The sequence below is a fragment of the Trichosurus vulpecula genome, chromosome 5 (genome assembly GCF_011100635.1).
Source record: "Trichosurus vulpecula isolate mTriVul1 chromosome 5, mTriVul1.pri, whole genome shotgun sequence".
NCBI lineage: Eukaryota > Metazoa > Chordata > Mammalia > Diprotodontia > Phalangeridae > Trichosurus > Trichosurus vulpecula.
The window spans coordinates 18,517,388-18,542,269 of record NC_050577.1 but is presented as its reverse complement, the minus strand read 5'-3'; the positions used below and the strand labels follow the sequence as shown (position 1 = coordinate 18,542,269).

At 50.1% G+C, this 24,882-nt stretch overlaps 2 protein-coding genes across 2 annotated transcripts; both read left to right on the top strand.

The window, feature by feature from the left end:
* Positions 1-3,203: 3,203 nt before the first annotated feature.
* On the top strand, positions 3,204-5,513 carry HOXA9 (homeobox A9). Its single transcript, XM_036760381.1, has 2 exons — positions 3,204-3,789; positions 5,275-5,513. Exons 1-2 carry the CDS (start codon positions 3,240-3,242, stop codon positions 5,511-5,513), a joined length of 789 nt encoding a protein of 262 aa, XP_036616276.1. The 5' UTR covers positions 3,204-3,239.
* A 9,282-nt stretch (positions 5,514-14,795) lies between these two features.
* Positions 14,796-16,857, top strand: HOXA7 (homeobox A7). Its single transcript, XM_036760166.1, has 2 exons — positions 14,796-15,171; positions 16,553-16,857. The coding sequence occupies exons 1-2, from the start codon at positions 14,796-14,798 to the stop codon at positions 16,855-16,857; spliced, it is 681 nt and encodes a 226-aa protein (XP_036616061.1).
* Positions 16,858-24,882: the final 8,025 nt, after the last annotated feature.

The window sequence follows — 24,882 nt, the reverse complement described above, 5'->3', positions numbered from 1 at the left end:
CGTCCCACGCGGTGCCGAAATCCGGCCAAAATAGACACTCTCTCTCCCAGCCTTTTGGGCCAACCTGGCGGGGACCTCTTTTTTTTTTTTCTTTAATGAGGGAAAACGAGATTGCCGTCCTTTTCCAACCTGCCGCCTCTCAGTTTACTCTGAAGACCACTTCGAGTGTTGGATTAACCTCTGGTGCTCGTGGTCTATGGAGGGTCGTTAGAGAGCCTGGCGCGGTGGTGGCGTCTACAATTTAATTCATTTGCTATGCAATACCCTTAAAAAAGAATTATATGCAGGGAGGAGAGCGGTTCTTAATTACACTAGCTTATTAGGCTGGCGGCTAGGGTATTTATTTTTCTCTGAAACAAACAAACAAAAACCCAACCGCTGCTTTCACATTCAAAATAAAAATCTAGGCCAGCTAGCTCATTGACCTCTCCTCCAAATATGGTTTGGAATTTTTCCTTGTTAGGCTCTTTCAAGCCTCAATTCACCGAGTATCAATTATTCAGCTATGGCTCAGGTTAGGAAGAATTCAGCAGTTTGAGAGAACAATCTCTCTTCTTGGTTGTTGTTTTGGTTTGGTTATTATTGTTGTCGCTATCATAAAGAGTTTTCTCTAGGTTGAAGCTGGGAAAGAACCGACTAGGATTGCCTCGGATGGGAGACAGTAAAGTCTATTGCTCTCAACTAAGTCTGAAGTGTTTACAACGAACAAAATTGTCCTCAAGGAAGGACCAGCAGCCTCCGAACGATGCCAGAGGACTATTACGGACCCCTTGTTCGTCCTTTGTTTATGAGGAGACAATTTAAAAAAAAGAAAGAGGATAAAATCAGCGTTCTGCGAAAGCTAGCCCCGGACGTAAGCAAGCACACAGGCGAGGGCTAAGTTGGAGGTCATTGTGTACCTAACTTCATTCACGTCCATTCCATATTTTTTTTTAGGAAGCCAATGGGCCGGCCTCCCTCGAGTTGCTGCGTCTTGCCGGGTTCTCTGACTGCCTCAAAGAGATAAGACTCTCACAGCCTCTTATCACGCGGAATCAGCCGTGGAATTGGGAGAAAGAATAGGATCTTTCTGAGATTTCTGTTGTAGCTATTGAGAAAACTTGAACAGGAGGAAAAGGGAGGAAAAAAAAAGGAGGGAGGAGAGAGGAAAGGGAGGAAAGAGCCAAAAGAGATGTAAAGCTAATGAGAAACATATTTTTGCATCGGAATATTCACACGTGAATTTAATTACTACCCAGTTGCAAGTCCTCGCGGCTTTCTGCTTAGGATTGGGTTTTTCAAATTAACAGGGAGGCGGCCTGCTTTTCCCCCCAGCCCCCGTGGCAATGATTGGGGGGGTGGGGGAATAAAGAGGCCCTTCCCAAGTAAAGCAAAGGAACTGATTCAAGTAAAATGTCCCATTCTCCCCCTCCTCAATGCTGGACCTTTACATTAATTCTTAACACTGGACTTGAGCTGAGGGACGGCTCACTTGTTTTACTGGGAGACTGTAACCCTCCGCTCAGTTTGGGTATCGGGTGCGTGAACCCAGTAGACTAGGGGCTACCAGTAAATTAATAAACAAACATTTCTTCCCTGGATCTAGGGCCTGTGACCAACTGCGTCGGGGTTCCCCCCATACCCACACAGAGAATTCCCCTGCTTTCAAATGGCAATGGGCAGGGGAAGGAGAGAGGGAGGAGGGGAAGGAGGAAGGGAAGGTCGATGGGCCTCTTCTGTTACTGGGACTGCATTTTTCAAGACTCCTTCTCCTTTGGTAAACACTTTCCCCTTCCCAGGCCTGGGCTGCGAGCAAGCTTCTTCCCGGGTGCTCGGCCCCAGCGGAGAAATTGCCAAAGGAGTCGCAGCTCGGGACAGAGTTCTTTGCTTGGCCTTGGGGCCAGATTGGGGGCCGGACGCGGTGCTTAGCGTTGGGCCGAGGACCCAAGACTCGGCCTCGGAGCTGCCCTCTCTCAACAGCTCTGCTGAGGTTTCTCGGAGTATGCCCGGGTGCCCGCTGGACGTAACCGCTGGTCCCCACGAGAGCAGTTTCCCCCAAAACTTTAGGCCGACAAGCTTGTCTCCACAGAGCCAGAGAGAAGCAGGCGGTGGCGTGTGTGTGTGTGTGTGTGTGTGTGTGTGTGTGTGTGTGTGTGCTCGCCAGCGCCTGTGTCCGTGCCGGTGAGTGTTGGCGTGTGTGATAGAGAAACAGACTAAGGTTGGGAGAAGAAATCTGTAGACACCCGAGTGCGGCAACTGGAGATGCTTTCCGGGCTCGAGCCTCCTTTGCTGGGGTGCGTTTTGGGCACCATAGCCAGCCTGAGGGAGGCAGGGTGGGAGAAGGGGGGTATGCAGCCTGGGCGTCCTCAACAGCTTCAGGGAAAGCGAAGGAGATGTCGGAGGGCGGCCGGGGGCTCCCCAAGAAAACTCAAGCTTTCCTTCGGATCCAGGCACGCGGGGCCCCGGGATCCGTCCCGGGGCCGGGGCGCTGGGCGTCGGGGCCAGGCGGGGAGCAGTCGGGCAGGACCGCTGCTCTGCTGCGCCTTTGACTTTCGGCCGGTGGCTCCGGCCCGGGCGCAGTGCGGTTATTTACAGTGAGCTCCCAAACCAAACACAATGGTATAATTTAACCTTTCTGAGCACTCGTAAATTTTTACTACGGGGAGACACGGCGAGGCAAATGAATATGCCTTTCCTTACTGACTTCCTACCAGCCCCGTGGCTCTCGCAACAATAACTCCTTATGAAATATCATAAATATATATTTAAATACAGTACAGCGAGAATGCGATTTTGCTTTTTTATGGCTTCAATTATTGTATAATTTTATGTGGAGGTCTCGGCTCCCCAGGTTTTCGCAGGGAGCTCTGCCTCACTGATGGCGTGATTAATTGTGATATAAAATAGTCCGCTTAAAAAGGGGGTAGTCAGACCCAACCTGATCTTTTAATCTCCATTGGCCACAATTAAAACAAACTTTATCGTAGAACTCAAATATCCCTTTGCATAAAAACATATGGCTTTGCTATAAAAATTATGACTGGAAAACACTGGCCCATTAATAGCCTGCGGAGTGATTTATACTTTATTGTTCTGCTGGCCCGGCACGTGACGCGGCCAGCCAATGGCGTGACAGGCAGCCTTCAACTTATTAGGTGACTGTACTTCTCAGTAGGACCAAGTTGTTACATGAAATCTGCAGTTTCATAATTTCCGCAGGTCCGGCGTCGGGGCGGCGGCGTCGGCGGCGTCGCGTGGCCATGTCTACTTCGGGGACCCTGAGCAATTACTACGTGGACTCGTTCCTGCTCCACGAGAGCGAAGAGCTGGTGCCGTCCCGCTATGGTCCCAGCGCCTTGGCGCAGCCCGCCAGGCAGCCGCCGTTGGGGGAGCACCCGGACTTCAGCCCGTGCAGCTTCCAGTCGAAGGCATCGGTCTTCGGCACTTCCTGGAACCCGGTGCACCCGCCGAGCGCCAACAATGTGCCCGCCGTCTACCACCCCTATGTGCACCACCAGGCGCCCGTAGCGGCGGCCCCTGACGGCAGGTACATGCGTTCCTGGTTGGAGCCTATGCCAGGCTCTCTGTCCTTCCCGGGTTTACCTTCCAGCAGGCATTACGGCATTAAACCTGAACCGCTCTCGGCCAGAAGGGGTGACTGTACCACGTTTGACACTCACACTTTGTCTCTGTCTGACTATGCTTGTGGTTCTCCTCCAGTTGATAGGGATAAGCAGCCCAGCGAAGGTGCGTTCTCGGAAAACAATGGAGACAGTGAGGCCGGCGGGGACAAACCACCCATTGATCCGAGTAAGTGTCAGAGCGGACACCTTTCTACCCCTGTACCGCCGCTGTCACTTCGGCCACCCCCTCGCAGCCCGCCTCCCGTCCGGACCTGCCCACTGCCAGGACTGAAAGCTGCTCTTGCTTGGGAAGGACCTCTCTCTTCTTCCTCTCTTTTTCTCCATCCCTCTATCCCTTCCTTGCCTTTTCTCTCCTGTCCTCTCCTCCTCCTGTCCTGTCCTGTCCTGTCCTCTCCCCTCCTCTCCTTTCCTCCCCTTCCCTTTTCTCTCTTTCTCTATCCCTGACTGTCTCTCTCTTTCGTTCTCTCTGTCTCTCTCTGTTTCTGTGTACCTCTCTCCCCACTTCTACCTGTCCAGACATCCCCTCATCCCCACCCCCACTAGGAGGCAGAAGTCAGAACTTGCTAGTGTAAATTGAACGGATGAAACACTCTCTTTCCTCTCCGCCCCCTTCCCCAAATCCAGAACTGAGCTGGAGGGGGGTGGTGCTGGAGGGCGTGGGGAGGGGGGAGGCAAAGGGAGGAGAGAGGTAGGGTGGAGTATGGGACTGGGGGGGGGGCAGCGCACAACTGAAACCAGGACATTCCCCCCCTCCCCTCAATCCCTGCTTAGGGCTTTCTGATGTGCCTCCTGGACTCTAGGGACAAAGTTACTTTGGGCCGGTTCTTGGAAATCATGGGATGCTAATATATTCTTTTGTGAGACATGTATGGCCACTAGCCACAACTCCAGCAGCAGCGAGAGTAATAACAGTCTGAGCTGGGGGGACGCTGGGCCGGGGGAGAGAAAAAACCGTGCTCGACCTAAACTCATTTCCTTCAGCTGACTGCTATATAAACTCTCTAGAACGCAGCACACTCAATCTCAAGCGGCGACAGCCTCAAATATCATGCTATGCAAATAAGCTTCATAAGCAATCCAGGCTTAATTCAGCCAGCTGGAGAGACGTGGTCTTGTGTCTCGCAGTCTTCCAGGGAAAGCGCACAGGAAGGTCAAAATGAAGAGGGGGGAGGGAGGGAGGGAGAGAGAGAGAGAGAGAGAGAGAGAGAGAGAGAATCGAGGGGAGGTTCGTATTTCTATGCCAGTACAATTCAGTGTGGCTTCCTCTGGGATAGAGAGAGAGGAGGTGTATTTTAAAGTTATACTCTGTAATCAATCTAAAAAGACCAGAGAGAGAGGAGGCGGAGGCTGAGGGCTTGGCTTGGCTACGTGTAAATTGTATGTGACCTTCCATGTGTTCATCTGTATTTTGATTCCATTGTGTCTTACCCCAACACACACACACACACACACACACCCTGTCTTGGGAAATAAGAAAGGAATATCCTAACCTTCGGTGTCCTTGGGTTTTTCCCAAAGGCTCCCCTAAATTGGGTGAGGCTGGGTGGACACTGATACTGCTCTTGCTGATTCTTATCTTATTATAATCATCGGGGGGGAAAATCTCTCACGCTCTCTTATCTTCTCCCACTCCCCTCCACCCCCATCCCAGACAACCCAGCTGCGAACTGGCTACACGCGAGATCCACCCGAAAAAAGCGCTGTCCCTACACCAAGCACCAAACACTAGAACTGGAGAAGGAATTTTTGTTCAATATGTATCTCACCAGGGACCGCAGATACGAAGTGGCAAGACTCCTCAACCTCACCGAAAGACAAGTCAAAATATGGTTTCAAAATAGGAGGATGAAAATGAAGAAAATTAACAAAGATCGAGCAAAGGACGAATGATGTGACCCAGGTTGATAGGAAGGCTGGGGGTAGATTTTCCCCTGCTCCATTCCTTCTCCTACCCTCTACCCCCCCCCCCCATCCTCCCTGATCCCCAAACAATACGACTGTATCCAGGCCCCATTCCCTCCCCTTTCCCTTTTTCCTCTCTTCCCCAATCCTTATCATTCATATTGGTGTACCTTGCCCCGGTAGCCCTGGGGCCTTGCCCAGCCTGTGGTGGAGGTACTGTAAGCTTTTTTATTTTCTATCCTAGGACAAAAAAAGGGGGCATTAGTGCTGTATGGCTGTGTGTGTTGGCTTATATTAAAAAAAAAAAAAAGAAAAGAAAAGAAGAAATCTACCTGTTCCTTACTTATGGAAAAAAAAAAAACTACCTTTTTCCTAATGCACAACTCTCTGGACAGACTGTAGAGTGTAATGTGTGTAGTTCTTTGATTTTGCTATGTGTGCAGCGGAGAGGGCTGCAGTAATACTTGAACATGTGTTTGTTTGTGGTTAATCATTGTTCGTGAATCCACTTTTGTGCTCGGGTGCCGGCCCTACCGGTTGTCATCGTGGACGCTAGGAATCTCATTCGAACTCAGGTTGTTGAGGAGAAATGTGGCAAAGGGTCTAGCTCTGTAGTGTAATAAGTCTTTCTTCTGTATAACTAGTCAGTTAACCTTTGATTGTAATATAAATACAGAGAGTATATAAAATAATATCATCCCAGTTAAAAGAAAAAATTAAAAGGAAAAAAAAGAAAAACCAGAAGCTTGTTGGGCTGGGAGAGATCCGTGGACTCCATAGCCTCTCCCCAACGTCTTTCCAATCGGGACATTTTAGTCTGTATAGTTGATCTCTAGTACTGTCTTGTCAGTTGTATATAATCTATATATTAAAGAAAAAAAGTAAATACTCAGCCGAGCTTGAATCTTGTTTTTGCACCAGTGAAGCCGTTTTCAGATTTCGGAGTTATTTGTCCACGTGAAGAAGGTAACTACCTACCTAGAGTTTACGTTTAATTTTAAAGGGGGGGGGGACGAATGCTTATTGTAATGGAGTTAATTTTATTGATAATAAATTATGCGCTATGAAACCTGCCATTGGGCTATTGTAGGTTTGTATCACTTGAAATTTGGGGACTTCTGTTGAGGCAGAACAATAAATACACTGTATATTTTGCAAGAGTTACCTCATGGCCTACTGACCAAACTGTTGTGTTGAGATGATATTTAACTTTTTGCCAAATAAAAATATATTGATTCTTTTCTATTCTGCGGGTCCACTGTTTTGAACGTCCTTCTTCAAGCGGCCATTGCCGGGTTGTTTCCTTCCCAGTCAGGTCCTGGAGGGGCGGCTGGGCAGGGAGCCCAAGGGACTGCGGATAGGGCAGGGACCGAGCCCAAACTTGGGCCTCCTTGTGCTCTCTCCCCCATCTGGCCGGGTGGGCGGAACCAGGCTGCTAGTTGCAGTTTTCTTTCTTGATCCTTAGCTTTTTCCTTCCCTCCCCAGACCGAGATACTAGCTTCCACACTGAGCTCTAGACACCGGCCCCCTGGCCAGGAGGGGATGGGAGAGCTGGGGAGAGCAGAGAGCTCCCATTAGTGTAGGCTCCGGGCTCATTCCCAACCTGGGCCCCTGAGCCCTTAGACTTGGTCCAGGGGAGCCCCAAAGGAAAGTGGGTGAGTAGGAGGGGGTGACCAACAAGCCTGGCTAAGGAGCGAAAGAAAACAGAAGGTATATCCAGATGTGGAAAGGACTGGACCGGGGACGAGCACGCTAAGTGAAAGTAGCTCTCCACAGCCTGTTTGCGCCTAATCGGGGTTGGTGGAGAACGATCCGGCAAGCCGGGATACTGCGAGATTTTTCTCCTTGATTCATTTACCATCAGTCCCTGGAAATGGGGAGTCCCCCCCCCACAACCTCCTCTTTGTCCTCCCCAAAGTGGCAAACTCTCCCAAGACTTAGGAATGTTTCTTTCTTCCTCCCTCCTCATTTCCTATGTCCTTTCTTTCTTTTTGTTTCTTTCTTCTTTCATCTTTTTCTTTCTGCATGTCTTCCCCGTTTCTCTTTTTGTTTTTAACTCGAAAGAGAAAGTGTCTTTCTTAAAGGATGGGGCTCTTTTGGAGAGATAAATATTTCAATAAAAAATGAAATTTAACTAGTGGCATGGGGAGAAAAAGGAGAGAAAGGGAGAAAGAAAGAAAGGGAGAAAGGAAGGAAGAAAGAAAGAAAGAAATTAAAAGTAAGAAAAGCCAAAAAAGTAAAAGGACTTTTCTTGGGGTGAAAACGAAATTTTGCTGTGAGGGGGAAAGGGAACGGTCCTTTTTCAGGATATGGAAGGGACTCCAGAGAACAACTGAAGAGGGAGTGTTAGAGGGAGGCTCTAAAGTGTAGTTCCTGCCTGAGTTGACATTTTAGGTCTCAGAAAGCCTTCTTCCTCCTCCCTTGCACCCGTCCCCCACCCCAGCTGCTTTCTCAGGCAGGGCATGGGCATCGGAGACGCCAAAGAATCACTCTGAGCCTTGCCTTCTAGGGGGGCCCAAAAGAGTGAATACTCAGAGTGTCAAGTCTTGGCAGAAGAATCTGTAAGGAAAACGCAGAACCATGGAGCGCCATAAAAGAAAATGAGGGCTGTTAGCGTTTATGGGGTGTAAAGAGCTTCAGGGGGAGAGGACAAAACTTAGGGAGCCGCCGCCGCTGAGATTTGGGCGGGGAGGCCCTACAGGGGTGCAAGGGGCCGAGGAACTATCGATCGAACCCTCCCTCCTCCCAACCCCACCTTTTTTTTTAAAAAAAAGTCGACCTCTGGAAAGCTGGATATATTGTTATAATTAGTAAAAGGGGAAATAGTTCTGCTGGTCAAAAGGAGAGAGAGAGAGAGAGAGAGAGAGAGAGAGAGACAGTGAGAGAGAGAGAGAGAGAGAGAGAGAGAGAGAGAGAGAGAGAGAGGAAAAGAGACAGCAAGAGGAGAGGGAAAGGAGAGAGAGGGGAGAGAGATCGGAGAAGGAGGGGGAGAGAGGGGGAGAGAGAGAGAGACAGAGAGAGAGAGAGGGAGGGAGAGAGAGACAGAGAGAGAGAGAGGGAGGGAGAGAGAGAGAGAAGAGAGACAGGGAGAGAGAGAGAGGGAGAGAGACAGAGAGAGAGAGGGAGAGAGAGAGGGAGAGAGAGAGAGAAGAGAGACAGAGAGAGAGAAAGAGAGAGGGAGAGAGACAGAGAGAGAGAGGAGAGAGAGAAGAGAGACAGGGCGGGAGAGGGAGGGAGGGAGAGAGGGACCTTAATTGGTCCATGTTGGGACATCCTCTGTTGCTGCAGACTGAAGAAACTTCAAAGAATGGGCATTAAGGGTGTGTAATAAAGGACGGGTCTGCAAACTGTCTGGAATTCGGCCCTTAATGAGTTTACAACTGTCCAGCCACAATTAAGATTTTTCTACAAAAGCTTTTTTTCATTTATTTTGTCTGGTCGCCGAAGATAAGGGGGGGGGGGTGGTGAGGGAACAGCCCCCTTTTATGGGGACTGGTTGCTGCCCCTTGGGCGGCTTGGGCTCCGGTTTGGACATTTATCTTTCATGTTTTCTGAGCAACAGGGTAGGAGGATGGCGGTCGGTTTTCCCCCCTTCTCCCTTCTATAATTGGGACCCTGCAGCGGGCTGGAAGTGGAACCGGCGTCCCTGACTCCAAGGCCAGCTGGTTAAGGGGCCAGCTGCAGCCTCGGATCCTGGGCATGCCGGAGAGCTGCAGTTGCGTCCCGTGTCCAGCAGATGGCAGTGTGGTTCCACGGAAGCAGCAGCACTGCCGCCATGATGCTCTCAACCCCTACCCTGGGCAGCTTCTAAAATGTCGACTTTATGGGAGCATTTCTGGATTCGAAGTCACTGATTTGAGTTTAACAACGGTCAGATATTTCCGGTCCTGCTCATGTTTTGACTGTTGCCTTGGTGGGAGGGTTAAAAAAAAAAAGACGATAAATTGGTCCATGGACAAGGCTGGTCTCTCCCTTGTACTGAATTCTGGAAAAGGTTGGAGTTTGCAGGACGTGGATTTTTAAAGAGGCTTTTGGGGGACACCTTAGGAACGCCCCTATGACCCTGGCATTTGTCACCCCGACGGGGCACCCCACCGTCGAGTGTGAGAGAGGTTCCACGTAAGGTTCAGCATTTCCAGGAAAGGCATTTTTAGCTAGAGTAACCTGCCCGGCCTGGGTCCCACCCTAGCAGGCTAGCTGAAGGAACCAGGGAGCCCTGAGGCTCGCCTTCGACAAGCCCAGCACGCGGGGGGGAAACACCTACCCACTCACACATTACAACAACAGCAACTATAACAGATCAGAGGACCTTGGGGATGATTTAGTTATTTGGAAGAAGGTATCGAAATAAATTGGGCCGTGAAGCACTGGGATAGAAAATGAGCTCTTGGAGTCTCGGATTTTACTCCTAAATACTGCCTTTTGCAAGAAGCTAAAGACCTTTTCGTCCCCCCAAAACAGCCTGTCAATTTAATTGATAGCACAACGACAATTAGCAATATCCTGGACAATATAGACTTATTTTTAAACTGATGTTTATTCCTCAGCTCCAAAAGCTGAGACACAATAATTTTTATCTTCCCCTCTCCTCCTCCTCTTTCTCTTTCTTTTCCTTTTTTTCTTCTCTTTCTCTCCCTTCTCCTCTTTTTGGTAAGAAAAAAGGAGAGCTAGCCACCAGGATTCTGTAGGGTTTTTTTGTTTTCCTAGTTCAGAGTGGGGAAAGAGTAAATGAACGGCAGCGATTGAGGTGCGAGTGGGGTTCAGGTCCCAGGAAAGGAGCAAAAAGGAAAGAGTCAAACAGTCCCTCTCCTCCCGGAGCACAGCAACACATAGCATCACTACTATCACTGCACGTGGAGAGTGGGGAACCCGGGAGCTGGGTTTGTTTCCAAATGGAAAAAGCAAAAGAAAACTGAGAAAACCACTAACCCACCCGGGAGCTCTGGGAATTCGGCACACTTTGTATTTATTGGGATTATTAGAGTCTCTGCCAAGCCCACAAAATGTTTATGACCCACATCTCCGCGACAAACTCGTTGTAAAATTGAGGACAGGATTTTGGCTCTGAGTCGACCTTTTCCTTTCTTTTATTCTATATGCTTGTGGTATCTATAGCTGTATCTATCTGCGGATATATGTGTGTGTGCATGTATGTATAAACACGTGTGTATAACAGTATCTATATTATCTATATATACACATACGTGTGCATACACACAGTATACATGTATATTTACTCACATATATCCATATAAAATATTTATAGTGAGATAATTCCACAAATTGACATTTCGACCTAGACAGATTTGTATTTGCTCACGTATATATTCCAATTATAAGGATAACGATTTCACGATAGATATTTGATGTGTAGCAATATGAATATGTGTATATGTATATACATACACATAAATAAATACGTTATAGATATGTATATGCATAGATAGATTGTTATTTATTTATACATAGTAGGAGCCCACATGTCAATTGCTGGGCTCAGTCTAAAGGCCAGCGAATTGGTCCAAGTTGTACAAGCCGGGAATTTGACTAGTCAACTTCTGGTCAAGAGCCTCTGGAGATAGTGGCCTGTCTTACACTCGGCGGTGTCAGCAGAGATTTCAAGCCCCCAGTCCACTGTCCACATATGTCCTGGATTGGCCGGCGGGCCTCGGAGATCCCCGAATTACACAGCAAGGCTCGAGAGCGCAGGCCGCGGCGAGCGGTGGTGGCAACCGATCCTTCCTTCCTTTGCCACCCCGGCGGCGGTCGAGCCCGAGCCACCCCTCGCTACATGTAGTTCGTTGCTAATTTTCGCGCGTCTGTAATGAGTTTCTCACCGAACCCTGCCAGTCCTGGGATGTCTTTGCTTAGGGCAAAGAATGGGGAGAAAGTGGCAAAAAGCGCCATGGAGAAGGGCATTAAGAAATACGCGTGGAGGCAGAGTTGGCAGAGAATGGAGCTGTGGAGTGAACGCTAGCATGAGATAGTTGTTGCATTAATACATAAAAAGAAGACTTTTATTGATTATTATATTTCTAGCTCTAGCTATACAGAAACACACATCTGGGGAGAGAGAGCTAGGAGCTAAAAACTAATGGTGTTTTTTCTCTCCAAGTGAAATAGATCCTCATCATTCTCTAAACCCAGATGTATGATATGCGTCTTGCCAGTTTAATTCGATTATTTGGCTTTGTATAAATGCGTGGATAGGGGTGTGTGGATATACACACATGTGAGCACCTGTAAGCGTGACAATTTATCCAAAATAATAACAATAAAAACGTTATTATAGCTGTTATTTCTCTAACTACTCTATTGCAGGGGGACGCTGGTTGAGGCCAAACCTCGGCAGACCTAGACAGAATTTTTGACTTGGAACACAATACAACCTGGCCCAGGAAAGAACATTTCAAATGCAGAGAGAGTGAAAGGGGATGTGTGTGTGTGTGCGCTTGCTTGCTTGCTTACGTATATATACGCATACACATACACACATATATGTATACAGACATAGATTTCTTCTCCTTGACTCTCCCAGTTTGGGGACGTGGCTGTAGACCGATTCCTGGGAAGCTACTTTCAGAGGTTTGGGGGCAGCAGCCAAGGAGCTGGGGCCCAACGCAGGCAAAGCACGACGTGTCTGTCCCACGAGGGGAAAGAGCTTGCAAGCAGCAGTTCCTGACACCCCAGTCCTGGGGTGCTGAAATTCGTTTCGTTCCTTCCCCAGCCCCCCGCCCAGCGGCCCTCCGGAAAGAGCAGGGTCTGTTTTAAATGGCATCTCTGCAAACACTGTCGCCTATCCTCTCGGCTCGAGTCTAGACAGGGGCTGGGCTGCCTGTTTCTTTCTCTTGCATCTTGGTCTGTTGTCACCAGAGGAACAATTTATTGGTCTAAAGCAGTCCAATTCAGTCGCTTTGATCTCCTGAGTCGTCTTCTTGTTGGCTTTGCTTTGGTTAACATCCTTAGGCCTCTATTTCCTACCAGAAAGTGATGCCATTTAGGATATTTAGTCTGTTTCTCGCCCCCCCCCCCCCATTCAACCTTCCCTCCCTTATTCAGGATAGGGCTGGCTTCCTGAGACGCCATAAACAGGCATCTCCGGATATTGGACCCACTGGTTCCGGGTAATTACTGCGAGAAAGTGCCCAGACAACGGTTCTAGGGCCCGGTTCTAAGCCAGCCATCTTCTAATTCCCCTCTCCATTTGGGCCCAGTGTCCAAATGGGCCAGGGACTTCCTTCAGCAAAGTTCTGTGACATTCTCTTAATTCTTGAATCTCGGGGCTGTTGGGCCCTGCCATCCTTACCGGGCCTCATTCCACCAAGTGCCTTTTATGTATTTTTTTTTCCCAGTGTCAACACCCAGCGAGGGTGCGGCCAAACACACTGGCCAGGAACCATCTCAAGTAGTGAGCAGCGCTTTGTACCCTAGGAACCAAACTCTCATTTGCAGGAGAATTTCCGGGGTAATCTATTGTGCTCCCTCCAGTTTATGATGTGCAATACAGGCGGGCAGTAAAAGCTGTCCTGACCCGGGCCCTCTGTCTGAGAGCCGCAGCAAAGTCATTTTACGATCCGTTTAGAGGAAGGGCTCGCCCCGACATCCTCAATGGAGAGGCATTTCCATTGTTGGAAGGTGGGCTGGGCTGGGGTGGGGGGGGGGGCGGGATAAAGCTGCTTTCTTGGCTTTCCTGGGGGGGGGGGAGATAAGGTGGCCTGCAGTGGAGCATGGGAAAGGTAAGTGTGTGTATGCGCTAGTGTGCGTGTGTGACTGTGTAGGGGCGCTTGGGAAAAACAGTCTGGGGAGCCACTGGGAAAGGGAGAAGCAAGGCGCCCCATTCCCTCTCTGCTATTTACACTAATTCTGCAAAGAGACAAGGCTACGAAGTTCCTGAGAAGGGTACAAAAGTGGCCATCACCTCAGCTCTAGTTTTTGTTTTCTAGACCTGGCCTCTTCCCACAATACGTGCCCATACGTATACAATACAGATCCACTGAGGCTCATTGGGGCTGAGTTGGCTGAAGGGATCCTTCTTCAACCCAATTCACTTTTCCGACTTGTCCTCGAAGCCATTGCGCCTGAGGCCAATGGCCTAATTTGGTGGGGGAGGAGACGGGCGTGAAAGGGGGTATGGTTGGGGTCGGCTCCTTAGCCCCAATTATGCAGGGTGCTGGTCATAGAACAAAGGAACGTCAAAACTGGCCTCGGAGAGACCCTAAATTCTCCAGCCGGGCCAGCGGGTTAGACTGGAGTGGAAAGGGAGTGGATGGACACAAAAATAGTCTTCCTCTTCCAGAGAGGCAATTTCTGGAAGAAGGTGGCCCCAAACGACCAAGAAGCGATTGGGGTGCAAACTCAAGGGACGGGGAATATCCAGGGTTTAGTAAATCCGTTTTGCAAATTAGAGTCATTAATCTAGGGATATTTAATTTCTTCCTTTGGGGTGGAAAATTAATGCCACAAATGCCCCGTCAGAGATTCCCTGAAACTTTTACTTCATTTGAGACACATGGTTCCAGTTTAACGTGGTGACTTGTTTTATTTTAAAATGTAATTTTAACTGCATCTGGAAGCGACTTGCCTCCTTGGCAAGCCCAAATAGGACACCCTGCCTGTAACGGGTCATTATGGAGAGTGAAATAATAAAGCAGTCATGCTCGGGGCCACAGCCCCAAGGCACCCAGACCGCCACTTTGCCCATCCAGTCCCAACCCTGCAGGGGTCCGGGGAGGGTCAAGGGAGGGAAGAAAGCCCGCAGAGTTAGGCAAGGGAAACCGTGCCGAGAGGAGACGACTGTCTGGAAGCAGAAGGAGAGAAGGGTGGCGGTAGTAGGGGGTGGGAAAGGATTGGATACTATATCGGCTTCAGTGAGGGAGAAGTTCGCTGCCTGTGGTCATTTTTAGAGGAGGGGCAAGTGTCCAGGGAGTCCCAGGTCCCGAGGTGCTCTTGCACCCAGGCCTCCCGGGCCCCGCACCCTAGGCAGGGCTCAGGGTGCACCGCTCACGGAGCGCACACACATTCCCTCCCCCGTTTGAGCCTCTTCCCCTGCCATGCGAGGAGGGAGGCTGGAGTCACCCTGAGCTCTACCACCTGTGATGGAGGAGGAGATTGGCGGAGGCCGTCATATGACCGGTCACGTGCTGGAGGCAAGCTCCGTCCAAAAGAAAATGGGGTTTGGTGTAAATCTGGGGGTGTAATGTTACCATATATCACGCTACCTCGTAAAACCGACACGGGAGCCTGCCGGACAACAAATCACAGGTCAAAATTATGAGTTCTTCGTATTATGTGAATGCGCTTTTTAGCAAATATACGGCGGGGGCTTCTCTGTTCCAAAATGCAGAGCCGACTTCTTGCTCCTTTGCTACCAACTCTCAGAGAAGCGGCTACGGACCGGGTGCGGGCGCCTTCGCTTCCTCCGTGCCCGGCGTGTACAATGTGAACAGTGCCATATATCCCGGCCCCTTCTCGTCCGGATACGGCCTGGGTTCAGACGCCTACAACCTGCACTGCTCATCCTTTGATCAGAATATTCCCGTCCTCTGCAATGACCTAACCAAAGGCAGCTGTGAGAAAGCCGAGGCGAGCGCCCTGCACAGCCAGGCAGAGACCAATTTCCGGATATACCCTTGGATGAGGTCTTCAGGTAGGGGCAGCGGACACGAGGCGAGGCGAGGAGAGGAGAGGACAGAGGAGACAGGGGAGGGAGAGAGGAGAAAACTGGACTGGGCAAGGAAGGAGACAAGAGAGGAGAGGAGAAGAGGGCAGAAGAGGGGAGAGGAGGAAAGAGAAGACAGAACAGAAGAGAAGAGGAGGATAGGGCAGGCAGAAAAACAGAGGAGAGGACTGGGTAGGGCAGAGGAGACAGGACAGGAGAAGAAGAGGGGAGCAGACAGGGCAGGAAAGGACAGGGAAGTAAAGGGGTCAGGACAAACCAGAGAGAAGCAGGGAAGCGGAGCTAAGAGGGCAGGGCAGTGCTGGAGAGCAGAGGCCAGGCAGGCCGGCAAACGGGGAGCCGAAGTGACTCCTGTCAGAGCCAGCCTCCATGGTTTTAATTATAGCAGAGGCGCCATTGCGTAGAGAGCCCGTAGCATTGTATGTAAATGAGTATCATAAAACTTTTTATTGCCCAATTAATGGGTTCTATCCTCGTAAATTTATTTAACTCCGTTTGCTTTGGAATTTTTAACATTAAGTGTATTCGTTGGCCACGTTCTCTCCTTTACTCTTTTTCCTCTCCTCTCTCTTTTTCTTTTTCTTCCTCCATGGAGACAGAAGAGAGCTCCTGAGCCATCCCCCCCTTCCACGCCCACACCACCTGGAGCCCAGACAGATTTGGGGTAAAAGGCTGAAGGAAGATTAGGGAGAGAGGGAGAAGAAGGGGGACCGGAGGGAGCTACTGAGGGGATAATAAGGCATGGGGTCCAAGTCGAGCTGGATTGGGGAGAGATGCCCAGCTGCCCAGGGAAGCTGCTTTGGTAGCTGGGCATGTTTGTGGGCATGGGGGGGAACGGAGAAGGGATCCAAAGACATGTAACCGTCAGATATTTGCCTTGGCTCCGGGTGCTGCTGGGCCCCTCTTCGACTGGAAAAGGAGATATACTCCCTTAACTTGCCTCCAGTCTATATTGCTAACTTCCCTTTGTCAGAGCAGGCATTGTGGAAACTTAGCCGGCTGGAAAAAAAAAAAGCCTTCTAAAGTTTGGACAGGACTTGATGTTTCCCCCCACCCCCACCTCCATGAAGATCTGTTTTTTTTAATCTCTTCTCTTTCCATCAGGACTCCCCCCCCCCCAAAAAAAACACTTCATAGGCAAATAGAGGCAGCAGTAGTTGGAGACCTGATAGGAACTGGGGCTGGGGGCGGGGGAGAGCAGGGAGGTCGAGCAGCCCGGCGGGAGAGAGTGGAGAAAGAGGGGGTGGGGGCTAAAGGGTCCAGGCGCCTGGGGGAAATAAGGAACTTGTTCTCTTGGTCTCTGACTAATTCCCTTCTGGCTGTTTCTCTCCATGCCTGACGCTGCTCCCAGGTCCGGATCGCAAGAGGGGCCGGCAAACCTATACCCGCTATCAGACCCTGGAGCTAGAGAAGGAGTTTCATTTCAACCGCTATCTGACCCGGCGGCGGCGCATCGAGATCGCCCACGCCTTGTGCCTCACCGAGAGGCAGATCAAAATCTGGTTCCAGAACCGGAGGATGAAGTGGAAAAAAGAGCACAAGGACGAGGGACCTGCCGCCCCGGCCGCCACCGAGAGCGCCTCGACCACCCCCTCGGCGGGAAAAGTGGAGGAGGAGGAAGAGGAGGAGGAGGAGGAAGAGGAGGAGGAGGAATGAGGCTGGAGGTGAAGCGAGGAAGCCCGAGGTGCCCAGCCGAGCTGTGGAGTCTGATGGATGCACGTGACAGTCGGAAAAGCGTCTTTAAGAGACTTACCCGTTTTATTTAACAAAAGAAAAAAAAAGAAAAAGAAAAAAAATCCTCTCCCCGCCCCCCTCCCCATCAAATCCCCCTCCTCCCCAACCTTGCGCCATCCTAGCCCAGTTCCCAAGACTGGCGGTGCTGAGGTACTCCAGGAAGGCCGAGATGTCTAGTCTGTGTCTTCCTCTCCCCTCCCCCTTCCACCTCTTTCTCCTCCCCGGGTCTCTTAGAGTCTCCTAGCTGTATTCCTCTACCCTGAGCCCACACAGGCCCGCCTCCCCCCACCCCCGCCAAGTCGGTGCCCTCGGCCCCGTGGCTGCTATCCCTACCCCTGGCAGAGGGACCCCGACGGGCACATAGCGCTGGCGCTCAGAGAAACTACCTAACAGAGCCCTTGGGCTCGGTCACCCCCTGATGAAGAGGGCAAGGGCGTCCAGGCGCCCACCAAACTACCTAATTATGTCAACCCAGAGCTCTGGGGCTTCCGTTTCACAATTCAGAATTGTCTCTTTCACTTTCCTTCCTGAGAGAGCAATAAGAGCAAAGGTGGGGAAGGGAGAGACGTTCTGACAACACACAAAAACACAAAATACACACACACACACACACACACACACACACACACACACACACCCCTAGACAACCACTACACTCCAGCAATGAGCTGTACTACCTATCTGATTTCCAAACTACCTATTTTTTTTTTTTTTGCTTCACCTACCTAGCTCCTTCATTAAGACTGTACTTTAGGAATCCGAGAAGGATTAGATGTTAAAGATGACTGACCAAAAAAAAGAAAGAAAGAAAGAAAGAAAGAAAGAAAGAAAGAAAGAAAGAAAGAAAAAGAAAGAAAAAAGAAAGAAAAAAGGGGAAAAAAGAAAAGCATAATATTTTCACAAAAGGCTTTTAGTCCACTTGACTGTGGAGGAGCGCTTCTTCGTAGCTTGGGCAAAGAACTGGGGACCAGGGCTCACTGGCTTCTATTTAAATTGAAAATAATAGTAATACTAATATATTTATTCCAAAGCGATTCTAAATGAAATCATATGCTGCAAACTCGCTTTCCTCTCCTTGCCTGACCATTCCGAGTCCAGGAGAAAATTCCTCCGCTCTTGGGGAGGGAGCAAGGAGGGCATCCTCTTTCCCTCGGCTGGCACCTCATTAGGCTTCTGCTTGGCCAGCCTTCCAAGGGCTGCAACATCCTCTGAACCAAGTTTCTGGCGAAAGTGACCACTCCCCCTCCCCCATACTTATATACACCTTATGCTTACTCTTCTCACTTCTCCGCCCCATCCTGTGCCCGGCCCCTTAACTAATGTTTAATATTGCCACCCTACTTTTCCTACGATAACAAATTCTGTATATTTGAATGAATTTGGGGGGCCATTTATATTGTCTTGAAGGTTATTTGTAATAACTTGTCCTGACTCGGGAAGACTGTCATTCATTAGGATACCTTTGTAGTGTGGTGTTTTGTTGCTAACTCCTGTAGCGAGGCAAGCGGACAGGGTGCCTATAACACTCTGTTGAAGCTACCCAGTCTTGGCCCCTGCCTCTGTTTCTGCCCCTGTCTCTGGTGTTCTCTCGTGTTCCCGTCAACATTGGCGCTGCAGTCTATGTAGGTCTTGAGAGTCCCAACCGTGTGCGTGAACTCCATGGAGGTGATTGTTCCAGTCTCGCCCCCTCCAAATGTGGTTTATGTTACATAGAAAAAAATAATAAAATATATGCTTGGTGACAATAGACCAGGTTTCTTTATTCTCTACCAGGTACCATAAAAAGCACTGGGGGGAATAAAGGGGTTTTGGGAAGGAGGAGGAGGAGAGGGAGAATATAGCCTGAGTGATATGGGCATGTGGTATAAGGACATGAGTATGTGCTATTTACAGGTATATGTGGACATGAACAAACATTTCCATCTGTTAACATTCTTCCTTTCACTTATATAAGAGGACCCCCAAATCTGTGCCCTTCTCACAGTGGGGTCCTGGGGGATGGTGAGGAAGGGAGCTTTCCTCACCAAGTTGACTTTGCCTTATTTCCAAGATAGGTTCCTCTCCTCAGCTCCATATTCTGTCCCGGCTCGGAAGGCTAGTCCAGCCGAGCTGAATCAGAGTATCTGACCCCATCCTTCGAGGTGCAGGATCCAGACTGCAAACAGCACAGAAAAGTGTGGGACTTGATGGCCAAGCTGCCCCTGGCAGGGCCTGCTGTTGGCTGTCTTCTCCCATCCCGTCTAGTCCATTCCATCCCATTCTAGATCATCCCAGGCCATTCTAGGACATCTCATCCCATCCCTGGGGCTGCTGCAGCATAAGGGTAATGGGGAAGGAAAGGGTTCCCAGGAAATCGAAATTCACTAAAGCTCCCCTGCAACCGGGGAAGAGAGGGGGAGAAGGAGGCAGAAGCAGGCCGAGAGGGAAGGGAGAGGGAAGGGAGGGGGAAGGAAGGGAGCTCAGGGCTGACCTAGGAGCTCAGAGCTCCACTCAGCTTGCCTCTGCCAAGCGGCCTTCGCCTCGGCCTCCTCTGGGCTGGGAAAGTGTCTGTCTATTGCTCCTCAAATAAAAGGAAAGCAAAGTGGGTCTGCAGAAAGCCAAGCCTAGCACTCTGGGGCTGCCTTTCTGGTAAGATGGCGCCTCCGTAAGACCTGCCTCTTCTCAGTGATGAGGAAAAGGCCATAAATCCGTTGTTGTTTATGAAAATTTACAACTTTGCAATACAACTTTATGAGTTGTTCGGGGTTTCCATTGGCCGCTGTCGGTCATGTGGATGGCAACCGTGAACATGAACTTTTTTATAATTTCCCTTGCGAGAATAGAGCTGCATTCTTTTGCTGAGCTCGGTCCTGCTTCAGATCTCAGGCTTTTCAGTCCCTATAGCGTTTGCTCTTTGGAAGGCAATGGGGAGCGGAGAGAGAGGGGATGCAGGGCTGCCTCCAAGCCCCCGCCAGCCAGCAGGGCCCTTGCCGGGAGCCTGGGTGGAAGGGAAGTTGGGGCACGCTGGATACCAAGCTGTGGAGTGGGCAATTTTCAACTCGCAACCTGGCTAATTTCCTGCTTCTTCTGGAACCAAAAGGAGGGCGATTCGTCTCCCGGGCAGCAACCAAAGCGACAGTTGTCAGAGTGACTGGAGGTCCTCCCTGTAAGCCAGAATCTAAAGGTGAGGCGCGTTCACTACTAACAGAGGTAGCATAGCAGCCCTAGAGCTGACCCTGGCGGGAGGCATTTCGGAGAGCATAAATAGAGACAGATGTGGATACAGACCTTTACACCCACGTAGATATGTACACATATATGCGTATGAGTGGGGATGTCTAGCTATAATATATACTGTATATGTTATAGCAATATATACATATATATTAGTAATACTAGATTGGCCATCTGGTTGGCATGTACATGGCTCAGAATCCAGGCACTACCAAGGCACCGAGTGCTGGAGGCTATACCTTCAGCCACCCAAACTACCAGCGTTTGTCTCTGAGCAAGATTTTTCACATAGACCCACGATTTTGGGTTGAGGGCTTTTCTCCCATAGAGGGGTTTTTCCCTCCTCCTGTGCTGGTGCTGGTGATTCAATTTAATTCGGATTCCCGCCTTCCCTCTCCTACCCCCTCCCCCAAACCAACGAAGAAACCAATTTCCGGCAAAAGAAAAGGAAGGGAAAAAAGAAAAAAATAATAAACGGGCAAGTCTTATATTTGGGTACAAGCTGGCCCTTAATTTGGGGTGAATTCAGTTTGCCAGGGTAAAAGAAATAAAAAAGAGAGACTTACAAATTGAGAGAGCACTCTTGCAATTACCAGCTTCTCGTTTGGTACGGGTTTTCCAGGAGAGAGGTCTGCAAATGGGAGAATAGAGGAAATGGATTTGTTGTTGGAATTGGGGGGGAGAGGGTAGTGTGTCGCCTGAATAGGCTTGCGTGTTAATTGGACGAAGTGTCGCTGCTGGTGGTGATGAGTATCTTCTAATGGTTTGGTTTATACTGTGGCCAAGTACGGTTTAGGTGTTTTGGAGCAGGTACGGCGGCGTGGATATTTGGGTCCATGGATGTTGAGTGACTGTCCACATCTGTATGTATCTCTCTGGGTCTATGGACAGTCTTGGAGCTCCCTACTCCATTTTAATCATAAACCAATTTCTTTCAGCTTAGGACAGAGGACTTGTACCTGACCGTAAAAGGAAGAGATTGTGTAAAAAAGAAACGGGTGTGAAAAATGATTCATAGGAAAAGGAAAGCTGAGAGAGACTCGAGTAGGGTTGGACTGGATGTGTAACATATTTGGTATCATAAGGCGTTTTTCAGTGCTCTGGGGGCCCTTCAGTTTGTGAGCTGCGGAGCGAAAAGGGAGAGGAAAAGCTCTCACCCTGGTAGTGGTGCAGGGGGTTGAGGCTCCGGGAATATCTTGGTATTCATTACCGTAATTCAGAAGGAGCCTCGCGCACTCCTAATGTTAACACCGGCGTTGTTTGTGTTCTCTCGGCTGCTAAAGAATTGTATTTGCATGGTACTGCGGTGTCTGCTCCCCTGCAACTGCAGTGAGGGGGCTGCGATTATTTATGGTGGCTGGCTTGGTGCTCAGTGCTGCCACGCTGTGGCCAACAGCAGTAGCGGCGAGCATCCGCCGCCTAGGGGAAGCCGAGCCTTGGCGAGAGTGGCTTCTCTCTTCCCTTTGGAGGAATTATTGGAGTGAGGGAATGGAGGGAGGAGGGGGGACGGGCCTACCCACAGAAGTGGTGGGCACCTGGTCATTTATGGATCACGTCCCACTCCAGGTTGAGTCTCTACAGGCCCTTGGGTGGCCTGGACACTCTCAACCCCCACTTCCAACTACACATTTCTGGAAACCGGTTGCATAGCCTGGAGAGGGCTGATTTTGAATGACATGGCTGCCTCCTCCCCCAAACTGAGGTCCCTCAGGCCCGTGAAATCCAAACAATGGTTCTGGGAGCGGGGTGGGGATGGGAAACCAACACCGTTTGGATCTTGGAATCTGAAAGCAAGCTCCGGGGCTTGTGGGCGGCCCAGGCCCAGGTCTGAACCTGAGAAGAGACGTTTATAGTATCGGTGGCTGGAGAAATAGAGGTTTGCCTGGAGTGATCGGGTCCAGCCGGCCCCCCAGCACCTGTGTGATTAGCAGCCTCTGACTTATTGATCCTATTGATGGGAAGGAGGCTGCGTGGCGTGGCTGTGGCCCTGCCGGACTGTGGACTCGCTGGACTTGACACTTTCATCGGGCGAGAATGAGGAGCAGCGGGCAGAGCGTGGGGTCCTTGGAGCCCCAGGCAGATCCTAGGGTTACCCACCCCCCCTCCTTGAAGAGCATTTTCAAGGTAAGCGGCCTTTTCTCCTCCTCTTCTCTCTCTTGCTTTTCGAGAGCTGAGGAGTAGCCGGGGGAGGCGTCTGGCCTCTGAGGGAGCCCCTGGAGTCTGCCTCGTGCTGTGGTCTAACCCCGCTTGGTTGTTGTGTGGGTCACACCAGTTTCCTGGTGTGCATGTGTGTTGTTTTTGATCCATGAAAAACACCTAAAGCTGGATGGAGAAACAAATTGGTCCGCTGCCAACCCGTCGCACAGCAGCCTTGTAGAATACGCTGGGTTTCAATTTTGTTTTGGTTTATGGTATTAATTTTTTTTTTCCGGTTTAGTCACTACGGAAACGAGGACGTAACGTTTTTCCCCTTTACCCTGAGAAATGAGAATTTCACTTTGTCTTGGGAAAATCATATCGAGAATTTAGGCCAAACCACGAAAACAATGACAACCCACCCCAAATCCCAGTTCTAACCCTGAGGGGCTGAGTGTGCTGTGGGGATTGAAAGGGCATGTATAAAATGAAAATGTTTATACAAATAGCCAAGCCAGCACCAAGCCCTGGGGTTTTCACAAGATTCCAACAAATTCCTTATTTAAAGCTTTCACTGAAAACCCCCTAAGTCAAACCAGGACTTTCTCCCACGAAATTTTAAAACACAAATTCCTTCTCGCCTCCCTGTGTTTTCATCTGGACTCCATTCTGAAATATATGAGGGGAAATACCCTATTTTCGCCGCTCCATGCCAGCGTTTATTTATTTTTGTGAAACTTTCCAGGGAAAGGGTTCGTTCTGGAAAGAGGGAAGAATACTTTAGCTGCATCCCATAAAGAAATAAAGATAGACGCACACAGTATATGTACAACGTCCAGATGTTTGTAAACATACATATATACCCACCAGATCTTTTCAGATTAGGAGGGTGTAAAGAGAGAGAGGAAAATGGAGGGAGGAGAGAAAGAGAGATTAACAAAGTTCCTGCTTGATCACTGAAGGTAATTGCTGCTCCCACTGATATCGCTGACACCACCAGGATATTGCTGAGAGTTGCATACATTCGCTAGGGTTTTACAGATCTTATAAGCAGCCTCCGGAAATGCAGCAAAATGGTATAAATAGACTTTCTCCAGCCACCATAGAATTCAGGGTTTTAAAGCTAATTCAGGAGGCTTTACAAATACAACCATAAAAATGCCACTGGGACGCTATTGCGTTTTTTTTTTAAGAGATAGATCCATCTGTTGGGAAGTCAAAGATCTAGAGGAAACACCTCTTGGAAAGTCATCCTGGATGGAGCCATTCATTCATTTACTGTCTGGGGAATGTAAGGGGTTAGATAGCCAGCAGTTTCAAGCAGCTTCCAGAATTTCTGGGAGCAACTATCATAACTCCGCCCAGGACACGAGCTCCCCAGCTTTTGGGCTCGCCGAGCCCTGCCAGAGCGCAGATTTCGACCTTTAAAGATGTATCAGTTCATTCAAATGTTCAGAAAGCCGGGGTTCGATCGCTTAGCCCTCTAGATTCCGAACAGGGCCTGAGCTGTCTGGCCTCTTCGGGTATTGGCCCACGTCCTTGTTGAATAGTAGAGTCTTTTTTAATAAGGTAAACACTCCTCTCTGGATTTCGATTTCAGTGTGTAAACAGCAGCGATGAACTGAGGGAAAGGAAACGGGAACATTTTGAGGGGTCGGGAAGGTTGAAAAGGGGTAGGGAAGGGCCCTTGCTGACTTTGGGGGCCCCCAAATCTTTGCAGCTTGTCTCCTCTTTTTTGCAATTTCCTTCTTTCATCTGTAGGAAATGGCCGGATTCGGGTTCACTCTTTAGGGAATTAGGCTGGGGGAGGAGAGTGGGGTTTTCTATGCCACTGTGGCCCAGATGTCTGGGGCTTCAAAGGAGACCTCGGAAAGTCCCGGAGTCGGGGGTAGTAGAGATGCTTAGTCTTTTTTTTTTTTTTTTAATGGGATGAGGAGGCGTGCGGGAGGAGACGAGGATCAGAAGGACCATTTAGGACAGTGGCGGTGCCTGACGCTCTGGTCAAGGAGAGCGCGAGTCTCCCTTTTCTCCCGTTACGAGGCTGGGCTCGACGGGTTGTCCGCAGGCCTCTTTTGGGGTCAGTATGAGAGAAGGAGGTGGCTTCCTCTGTTTCCCAAGTTGCAGTGAGCAGACCAGAGACGGGAGGCCTCCATGGAGCTTTCCCCCTCGCCCAGAACGTGCGGTGGGGTTCCAGCGCCCACGGGTGGGAGTTGAGGGAGAGGTAAGGGTAGGGACCCCCTGACCTCGGCCTCCCCCTGGTGGAGCCTAACTCGGCGAATGTGTCCCTTTCTGCAGTTGCAGTGAGCAGGGTCCTGTTCGGGTGGGAGGGCAAAGTGAAAAGAGATATGGGTGGGGGTGGGGGTGGTGATCAGTTGTTGTCACTGCCCCTCCTGGCTGAAGATCTGTTAGAGTTCCAATTTCTTATGAGAGGGGGGGGGGGGCTGGGCCAGGCTGTCCTCCAAGGCCAGGAGCCCGGAGGGCCCTCAAACCCCCGGGGCCCAGAGGCCAAGGAGGCCGAGGCCGGCCCCCTCCCCGGCGGCCCTCGGCTGGCGTTCCGGGAAGAGAGGCGGGCGGGTAGGCTGGCTGTGCGTGCCCATT

Bases quoted from the DNA above. Each gene is read 5' to 3' on its own strand.
- HOXA9 (XM_036760381.1), top strand. From the start codon at position 3,240: ATGTCTACTTCGGGGACCCTGAGCAATTACTACGTGGACTCGTTCCTG. The intron at 3,790-5,274 runs GTAAGTGTCAGA...CCCCCATCCCAG, and splicing joins CAAACCACCCATTGATCCGA to ACAACCCAGCTGCGAACTGG.
- HOXA7 (XM_036760166.1), top strand. From the start codon at position 14,796: ATGAGTTCTTCGTATTATGTGAATGCGCTTTTTAGCAAATATACGGCG. The intron at 15,172-16,552 runs GTAGGGGCAGCG...CGCTGCTCCCAG, and splicing joins CCCTTGGATGAGGTCTTCAG to GTCCGGATCGCAAGAGGGGC.